At 48.8% G+C, this 10,283-nt stretch overlaps 1 protein-coding gene across 1 annotated transcript; it reads left to right on the plus strand.

The window, feature by feature from the left end:
- Window positions 1-6,368: 6,368 nt before the first annotated feature.
- On the plus strand, window positions 6,369-10,179 carry LOC125424851 (mesoderm-specific transcript homolog protein-like; the record flags this gene model as incomplete). The annotated part of the gene is made up of 3 exons (XM_048482288.1): window positions 6,369-6,522; window positions 9,926-10,005; window positions 10,102-10,179. Coding segments are annotated over exons 1-3 (312 nt in total), but the record flags the coding sequence as incomplete, so codon positions are not given.
- Window positions 10,180-10,283: the final 104 nt, after the last annotated feature.

Raw genomic sequence — 10,283 nt, forward strand, 5'->3', positions numbered from 1 at the left:
GACCAATTGCCTTGAAAAGAAGAAGAAGAAGAGTTTGGATTTATATCCCCCCTTTCTCTCCTGCAGGAGACTCAAAGGGGCTTACAATCTCCTTGCCCTTCCTCCCTCACAACAAACACCCTGTGAGGTGGGTGGGGCTGAGAGAGCTCCAAGAAGCTGTGACTAGCCCCAGGTCACCCAGCTGGCGTGTGTGGGAGTGCCCAGGCTAATCTGAATTCCCCAGATAAGCCTCCACAGCTCAGGCGGCAGAGCTGGGAATCAAACCCGGTTCCTCCAGATTAGATACACGAGCTCTTAACCTCCTACGCCACTGCTGCTCCTATGAGAACTCTATGAGGTCACCATAAGTCAACTGTGACTTGACAGGAAGATTTAAAAAAATAATATGTGTATATATATATAGTTAAGTGTGTTTATGTGCTGGGGAGGGGGGTCCTTTTGCTAGATACCATGCTTAGAAAACGGAAAAAAGTTTCTTCCCCCGTATGCAGTGATGGGATCGAAAAATTTTAGTAACAGGTTCCCATGGTGGTGGGATTCAAACTGTGGCGTAGTGCCAATGGGGCTGGGCAGGGCATTCCGGGGGCGTGGCCGGACATTCCAGGGCGGGGCATGCCTGGGCGGGGCTGTGGCAAGGACGCAGCCGCCGCGCCGGTCCTGGGGCGGGAAACGAATGCACGCAGGCGCAGGCTACCACGCATGCCGGTGCACCTCCTGCTAGACTTCTTCAACTTCTGCGCGCTACTGCTGAGAGGAGCGGCATAACTATGGCAAAAATCACGTGGCAAAACCACCAATTAGTAACCCCCTCTCGGCACCCACAAATAATTAGTAACCTACTCTCGGGAACCGGTGAGAACCTGCTGGATCCCACCTCTGCCCGTATGCACCCATTCTGTCCTCTACCAGGAAGAGATAATCGATTGCCGGTTGCAGCCCAAGTATAGATCCCTGCCGGACTGTGAACTTGGCTAATTGGGGTTAAACACTCCCTGGCTGGGACGAGAGGACAGTTTAGCCGACGTGATCTGGTGTCACTGTCGAGGGCACCTCTCTTTCCTGGCCCTAACTTCGCTGTCTCTGCGGTGTCTTGTGTCTTGCGGGTCTTGGGTTTGTGTGTCATGATCTGCCTGCACAGGTGATGCTCTGATCCCAACACTGCGTGGGATGGGGGGGCGGGGGGGACCTGCTTTGCCACACCCACATTTAGCAAAACAGGGTTTCTGGCTCTGAAGCTGCCTGATACTGAATTGGTCCATCAAGGTCCATAAATGACCTGGAAGTAGGGGTGGGTAGTGTGGTGGCCAAGTTTGCAGATGATACCAAATTATGTAGGGTGGTGAGAACCACAAAGGATTGCGAAGAGCTCCAAGCGGACCTTGATAAATTAGGTGAGTGGGCTCAGAAATGGCAAATGCAGTTCAATGTAGCAAAATGCAAAGTGATGCACATAGGGGCAAAAAATCCAAACTTCACATACACGCTACAAGGGTCAGTGCTATCAGTCACAGACCAGGAAAGGGATTTGGGTGTCTTAGTTGATAGTTCCATGGGAATGTCAACTCAATGCATGGCAGCTGTGAAAAAGGCAAATTCTATGTTGGGGATCATTAGGAAAGGAGTTGATAATAAAACTGCAAGGATTGTCATGCCCTTATATGAAGCCGTGGTGCGACCGCACTTGGAGTACCGTGTTCAGTTCTGGTCGCCACATCTTGTTCCTAACATTTCGCCTGCATCTGTGGCTGGCATCTTCTGAGGTGTATCACAGAGAAAAGTCTGTTACACACTTTGTAACAGTGATCCACACACAGGAACAAGATCCACCAGACCACTGCCACACAGCCCGGAAAACCCACCAGAACCCGTTGAATCCGGCCGTGAAAGCCTTCGACAATACATTTGTTATATAATCTACACTTTGTTGTCTAAGGAGCTTTGTTGTCTAAGGATCACCTTGTTGTCTTAGGAGCAGCAGTGACGTAGTGGCTAAGAGCAGTGGCTAAGATAAGGTGCATTCTGATCTGGAAGAACAGGGTTTGATTCCCAGCTCTGCCGCTTGAGCTGTGGAGGCTTATCTGGGGAATTCAGATTAGCCTGTGCACTCCCAGCTGGGTGACCTTGGGCTAGTCACAGCTTTCCGGAGCTCTCTCAGCCCCACCTACCACACAGGGTGTTTGTTGTGAGGGGGGAAGGGCAAGGAGATTGTCAGCCCCTTTGAGTCTCCTACAGAAGAGAAAGGGGGGGATATAAATCCAAACTCTTCTTCTTCTCTTCTAAGACTTGACTTGTAGATTCCAATGTGGGCAAGTATAGAAAATCGATGTCCTGTTAAAGAAGCTATTGTGAAACGGGGTCACCTGAGAATCTGGTCCGGGGTCACCTGGAAAATCCGGTCCACATTGATTTTTGTTACTTCTTCACTTACCTGGAGTGTATTTGTTTGAGGTTCGATCCAGTATAAGTTTTAATTGTACATTTTGCGTAGTTTGACATTTTCCCTACAGGGGCTTTCATACAGCTTACCAGCTGGTGAGCAGATACACGTGTATGTACTTAAAATTTGTCTGCCTTCTTGTTCATGTGTTGATCTGGTGATATATGATTGTGACACCTTATTATTGAATTGAGCACTTTGCATCTTGTTATTGGTAGTTTTTACCCTTAGTCGGTAGCTCAGGTGTAGTACCTTTGGTTTGATTAGATTGTTCCCCTACACACACCCCTTCTTTTCTCCTGTTGTTCGGGCATCGCACGATGCTCTAACCACTATACCACACTGTTTGAGCCCCGCGCTTCCTAGTTGTTTCTTTTAGTTTCCTGGTTCCACAGCTTCCTCACTGACTTCTGTTCTGCCAGCAATAATTACCTTTCTTTATCCGCTCAATCCCTCCTAAGCTACTAATGGGATAAACAGGTCATCTCGGTTGAAAGGCGAGGAGATTTCCCTGGTTTGAGCTGGAGTAGGTTTTGTTTCTCTCCGCGAAATGTTGGATTGATTATTTATATGCGATACTGTCTACTTAACCCCCACTGACGGCCACCGGGATCAGACTTTGGAATTTGGTCTTGGTTCTCTGTTGTTGCTGAGTCGGCTGTCATAATGCTGGGAGGCAGACTTCAATTAAACGTCCCAAGCAGTAACGGAAAAAGGAAGAGAAAAAAAGGATTTCCTTGCTGTATGGCCGTGTTCTATCAGCATTCTCTCCTGACGTTTCGCCTGCATCTGTGGCTGGCATCTTCAGAGGATCTGATAGTTCGTGTGGATTCTCTCATGTAGAAGCATATGTTCTAGGCGGTTATAGATACGGTGATCCTGTGGAGTTTTGAAAGTCCTTTTGGCTATAAGAAATGATGGGATAGTACCTGTGTCTCTGCAGCGTAGAAGAAAGGTTAGAGAACACAGTAGGTGTGCTTTCCTGAGCCGTAGTTTTTCCAATTTCCATGTGTCTTGGAACAATTTCTCCCCGTAGAGATGTTCAATGTATTGTCGAAGGCTTTCACGGCCGGAATCACTGGGGTGCTGTGTGGTTTCCGGGCTGTCTGGCCGTGTTCTAGCAGCATTCTCTCCTGACGTTTCGCCTGCATCTGTGGCTGGCATCTTCACTAACAGAATGCTGCTAGAACACGGCCAGACAGCCCGGAAACCACACAGCACCCCAGTGATTCCGGCTGTGAAAGCCTTCGACAATAGATCAAGCAATTATTACAATGGCATCAAACGACTATAAAAATTACTCATACGATATTAAGCACAATATCTTAATAGCAATGAACACTAAAGATAGCTGTTATTAATAGTACATTTTACAATAATTGCATGAAATACTTGTCGTTATAATCTAACAAAAATCATAAAATACTTTATAAAATATCTGATGAACCACATGATAATATTGGACAAGAATTCTGATAAACTAAAATAGATAGGAAAAATTAAGTGATTATTATTCTAAGTCTCTGAGGCCCTTTCCACACGGGCCAAATACAGCGCCCTGGGGACTGCAAAAACGCTGTCCCCAGAGAGCTGTTCGCATGGGGAGCGCAGCTGCTTTGCAGTCGCGCCGCCCTCGCGCCTCCCCAGCGGCGCGAAGCCGCCATTTTCCCACCTCACCCTCTTCTGAGCGAAGTTAGTGCTGGAAAAATGGCGGCTTCCAGTTGCCGCCAGATTAACGGTAGCGGCTGGAAGGGCGCCTATCCCTCCCCCCTTTGTTCAATCGGCATCTTCCTTTCTGCGACTGTTCAGAGCAAGTCGTTGAGGTTTGGGATTTTGCCCTGCAACTCCGGAGCGGTCGTGCAGGGCAGGGGGGCGTGTCCCCTGGCCTCGGCGACGCGCCGGATGGTCGCAGAGGAGGTAGGTCGATCGGAAGATGGCGCTCCGCGACACCGTCTTCCCGTTCGTTACCAGGACCGTTCGTGTGAACTGTTCCGGGGGGGTTGGGTCGGCGTCATGTACACCGACCTTACCCCCAGCGTGGCCGTGCGGAAACGGCCCGAGATTATTTCTCGCCTATTCAACCTTGATTCCCCACATTTATTATCATATATTCATCATATATTTAAGTATTTTATACATCTTTCACCCTTTAGAACCCTTTTCAGTATAGCAGACCATAAAGATTATTAATAATTTATCCACGTAATTTCAACCACTGCCTTCTCGACTCGGCGTTTTTGAAGAATTATATTAAAAAATAGGCTTTCCAATTTATCTTGAAATTCCTGGATTGAAATTCCCTTGGCAGCGTCTCTCGAAAACAAACATCTATAATTTCAGAAGGCGTCTTGCCAAACGAAACATCTGCCTGGAAACTTGAAGAGCTGAGCTACTGCTAGAGTTGGGCGTAACCTCACTGCCTGACATTTCGTGGATCGGCTCTGACTCTTGTGGTAGCCGTTTTGAAGTCTCCACCGCCCTCCATCAGCACGGGGCAGGTGCTCGCTGGTTCTGAAAGACTGGGACTCCAAGCCCAAAGCATGGTTAAGAACATAAGAACAAGCCAGCTGGATCAGACCAGAGTCCATCTAGTCCAGCTCTCTGCTACTCGCAGTGGCCCACCAGGTGCCTTTGGGAGCTCACGTGCAGGAGGTGAAAGCAATGGCCTTCTGCGGCTGCTTATGCTCCCGAGCACCTGGACTGTTAAGGCATTTGCAATCTGAGATCAAGGAGGATCAAGATTGGTAGCCATAGATCCACTTCTCCTCCATAAATCTGTCCAAGCCCCTTTTAAAGCTACCCAGGTGAGTGGCCATCACCACCTCCTGTGGCAGCATATTCCAAACACCCATCACACGTTGCGTGAAGAAGTGTTTCCTTTTATTAGTCCTAATTCTTCCCCCCAGCATTTTCAATGAATGCCCCCTGGTTCTAGCATTGTGAGAAAGAGAGAACAATTTCTCTCTGTCCACATTTTCTACCCCATGCATCATTTTATAGACTTCAATCCTATCCCCCCTCAGACGTCTCCTCTCCAAACTAAAGAGTCCCAAATGCTGCAGCCTCTCCTCATAGGGAAGGTGCTCCAGTCCCTCAATCATCCTTGTTGCCCTTCTCTGCACTTTTTCTATCTCTTCAATATCCTTTTTGAGATGTGGCGACCAGAACTAGACACAGTACTCCAAGTGCGGTCGCACCACGGCTTTATATAAGGGCATGACAATCTTTTATTCTCAATTCCTTTTCTAATGATCCCCAGCGTTGGTAACGCTGAGCTCCCGAGCGAGCAGTAAAGTTGGGGATTTTCTCCCCTTGGCCCGTCAAATTTAGCTTCTGCTCTATCTGGTTGCAGCCCTTTCCGCAAAAATCACTGAAAAACCTTTGGAAAACGTTTTCAATCCCCTTAGTCCGCACTTGCCCCCTTGAAACAATTCCTGGCTGCCGTTATGAGTTTTCCCCCCTTTTTTGAGTTGTGTGTTGAATCGGGGTTTCAGAGCTTCTTGCTGTGGTTCTGATAGCTCATATATTCAATGCACTGAAAATTGAAAACCCCCCCCACAAAAATTTTAAAAAGCACATAGAAATGATTAAAATAGACAGGCGAGGGGATACAGAGGGAGCTCAGAAAATGGTGCCGAGGAGAATGTCCAGGGACGGCAGAGGGGCGTGCTAAACGGGGGCGCACAGGCAACCAAAAGGGGGCGCACAGGCAACCAAAAGGGGGCGCACAGGCAACCGAAAATGTTTTCAAAAGATTTCAACCAAAGAATAATTTTTAAAGGACCTTCATTGAGGCAGCAAATAAAACACCTGCGGGTAAAAACAGTGCGGAACTCCCTAGAGGAAACGTTTTATTTCCTGCCTCGAAACGGTTTACAAGGTTTGTGCGGAAAGGGCCCGTCATAACAAAGAGTTTCTGTCTTTTCCTAGAATGCGAGAGTGGTGGATCCAGGTGGGCCTACTGACGGTGCCCCTTGTTGCCGTTTACCTGCACATCCCGCCTCCCAAGTTGTCGCCGGCTCTCCACTCATGGAGGTCATCGGGAAGGTATTTTACTTACAAAAAGCAGAACATCTTTTACAGAGGTACGTTTCCCTAAGCCAGTGATGGCGAACCTTTTCGAGACCGAGTGCCCAAATTGCAACCCCAAGCCCACTTATTTATCGCAAAGGGCCAACACGGCAATTTAACCTGAATACTGAGGTTTTAGTTTAGAAAAAAATGGTTGGCTCTGAGACGCACGTTACTCGGGAGTAAGCTTGGTGGCAGTTGTTGGCTTTGCTTTGAAGCAACCGTGCAACTCTTCCAACGGGTGAATCACGACCCTAGGAGGGTTTACTCAGAAGCAAGCCCCATTGCCAGCAACCGAGCTTACTCCCAGGTAAAGGATCACGCTTTAGTTCTTCGTATGAAAATCAGTGGGGTTTAACAGCGTTTAACAGGGTTACCTACACTGCTTCCCCAAAACTAGGTTTAATGCTAATAATCTAGCCCAGCGGCCAAGGACAGCCTAGATGTGTGTGTGTGTGTGTGGCGGGGGGCGATTTCCTCCCCCCACATGATGAACTCTGTGCGTGCCCACAGAGAGGGCTCTGAGTGCCACCTCTGGCACCCGTGCCATAGGTTCGCCATCACTGCCCTAAGCAGTTGTGGGAGTGCTGAAAAGTGGGAGGGGGGGGGCGGCTTGTGAAAAAGAACGCTTGAGGGATTTATCCCAGAGTCTGACACGAATTCTCAAATCAGTCACCAGGTTGTCCCTGTGCAACAGCGTCGAATAATTTCAGAGGGTAGCCGTATCAGTCTGCAGCGGAAGAGCTGGATCTGAGTCCCGTCGCTGCTTAGAGATCGACACAATTTTCATGAGCCGTGTTGGTTTGCTGCAGGAGAGCAAACACAACATGACACCAGGCTGGTTTTTTTGGGGGGGTGCGGGGCAAACAAAACTTAACAAAACCATCCGCAAGCTTTTGAGTTCTTCAAAGGCCTTTGCCAGGTCAGGTCTTAAGAACATAAGAACAAGCCAGCTGGATCAGACCAGAGTCCATCTAGTCCAGCACTCTGCTACTCGCAGTGGCCCACCAGGTGCCTTTGGGAGCTCACGTGCAGGATATGAAAGCAAGGGCCTTCTGCGGCTGCTGCTCCTGAGCACCTGGTCTGCTAAGGCATTTGCAATCTCAGATCAAGGAGGATCAAAACTGGTAGCCAGAGATCGACTTCTCCTCCATAAATCTGTCCAAGCCCTTTTTAAAGCTATCCAGGTGAGTGGCCATCACCACCTCCCGTGGCAGCATATTCCAAACACCAATCAGACGTTGCGAGAAGAAGTGTTTCCTTTTATTAGTCCTAATTCTTCCCCCCAGCATTTTCAATGGATGCCCCCTGGTTCTAGTATTGTGAGAAAGAGAGAAAAATTCCTCTCTGTCAACAATTTCTACCCCAGGCATAATTTTATAGACTTCAATCATATCCCCCCTCAGACGTCTCCTCTCCAAACTAAAGAGTCCCAAACGCTGCAGCCTCTCCTCATAGGGAAGGTGCTCCAGTCCCTCAATCATCCTCGTTGCCCTTCTCTGCACTTTTTCTATCTCTTCCATATCCTTTTTGAGATGCGGCGACCAGAACTGGACACAGTACTCCAAGTGCGGCCGCACCACGGCTTTATATAAGGGCATGACAATCCTTGCAGTTTTATGATCAATTCCTTTCCTAATGATCCCCAGCATAGAGTTTGCCTTTTTCACAGCTGCCATGCATTGAGTTGACATTCCCATGGAACTATCAACTAAGACGCCCAAATCCCTTTCCTGGTCTGTGACTGATAGCACTGACCCCTGTAGCGTGTATGTGAAGTTTGGATTCTTTGCCCCTATGTACATCACTTTGCATTTTGCTACATAATTTGGTTTGCTGCAGGAGAGCAAACACGACATGACACCAGACTGGTTGTTGGGTTTTTTGGACCAAACAAAACTTAACAAAACCATCCGCAAGCTTTTGAGTTCTTCAAAGGCCTTTGTCGGGTCAGGTCTTGCCGGAAAGATGGTTAGAGAAGTACATGTCTCTGATCTCGAGGCCTCCTGTCTGAATCCAGGCGGAGTGGAGCAGAGGCTGCAGCAGTGGTCGGAGTTTTGATCAGTTTGCATTTCCAGCCTTCTTGGAAAGTTGGGAGAATTTCTGCCTGCAGTTGGAAATGTTAAGTGTGGTCGTTGATCCAACAAAACAACGAATGGAACACCCAAGACCGTTAAAAGGCTGAGAGCAGAGGAAAAGCACAACCATAGCTTTGCTAGCCTGTCCGGCAGAAGGAGTTTTGACTCTTAAGAACATAAGAACAAGCCAGCTGGATCAGACCAGAGTCCATCTAGTCCAGCTCTCTGCTACTCGCAGTGGCCCACCAGGTGCCTTTGGGAGCTCACGTGCAGGATGTGAAAGCAATGGCCTTCTGCGGCTGTTGCTCCCGAGCACCTGGACTGCTAAGGCATTTGCAATCTGAGATCAAGGAGGATCAAGATTGGTAGCCATAGATCGACTTCTCCTCCATAAATCTGTCCAAGCCCCTTTTAAAGCTATCCAGGTGAGTGGCCATCACCACCTCCTGTGGCAGCATATTCCAAACACCTTTATTAGTCCTAATTCTTCCCCCCAGCATTTTCAGTGAATGCCCCCTGGTTCTAGTATTGTGAGAAAGAGAGAAAAATTTCTTATAACTCTTACAAGGTTATACCTGACAATCTCGTTGGTTTTAAGACGCTACTTGTCAGATGCTTCTGTTGACCTCCCTGCAATAACCAGACTCTCGGGGGCAGAGATCGGTTTATTGAACAGGATTCAGTGTTCAGCCACCAGCCATTCTTTGCTGGAACTGAGTATCAAATTCTGCATTTCTGGGCTAATATCCTTTCCCCGCTAGGCCCTTCCTCCGGGATCCCACAGGATGAAGTCACTAGCAGCATTCTCAAGCAGGGCAGAGCCTTCAACGCCACACCAGGGAGTAGCAGGGGCGTAGGAGGTTAAGAGCTCGTGTATCTAATCTGGAGGAGCCGGGTTTGATTCCCCGCTCTGCCGCCTGAGCTGTGGAGGCTTCTCTGGGGAATTCAGATTAGCCTGTGCACTCCCACACACGCCAGCTGGGTGACCTTGGGCTAGTCACAGCTTCTCGGAGCTCTCTCGGCCCCACCCACCTCACAGGGCGTTTGTTGTGAGGGGGGAAGGGCGAGGAGATTGTCAGCCCCTTTGAGTCTCCTGCAGGAGAGAAAGGGGGGATATAAATCCAAACTCTTCTTCTTCCTCTTCTTCTTCACAGTTGAACAATCCTTTTCGTCAGCTAAATTCAGGTGCATCCAAAAATAGGTTGAGAGAGTTGTGGGTTAGCGGCATAGGACCAGCGTGGGTAATGGCGGCCTCTGTTTTAGGCATATTTCAGGAGCGACGTTCTTTGCATGGAGTCTCTGATCTGGTGCCTTAACTGCTGTTCCGTTCTCCGCTCAGATTCCTCGGGGGCCGTCGGCAGCTCAGATGTTGTGGTTCTTCTGCACGGCTTTCCCACCTCCAGCTATGACTGGTACAAGGTGAGGGGAACCGAAAGGGGTGTCGTTTTCTTTCAGGAAGGGTTTGGGCTTCTTTATTGAGGACTGGTTTCCCTTTTCGTTTCTCCCCCTCTGCAGATCTGGGAAGGGCTGACGGAGCGATTTCACAGAGTGATCGCGCTTGATTTTGTCGGTTTTGGCTTCAGCGACAAACCTGTAAGTAAGTCTTGGGAGATGCTCTATAACAGTGGTGGCGAACCTTTGGCACTCCAGATGTTATGGACTACAATTCCCATCAGGCCCTGCCAGCATGGCAAATT

Source organism: Sphaerodactylus townsendi, unplaced genomic scaffold (assembly GCF_021028975.2).
Source record: "Sphaerodactylus townsendi isolate TG3544 unplaced genomic scaffold, MPM_Stown_v2.3 scaffold_1221, whole genome shotgun sequence".
NCBI lineage: Eukaryota > Metazoa > Chordata > Lepidosauria > Squamata > Sphaerodactylidae > Sphaerodactylus > Sphaerodactylus townsendi.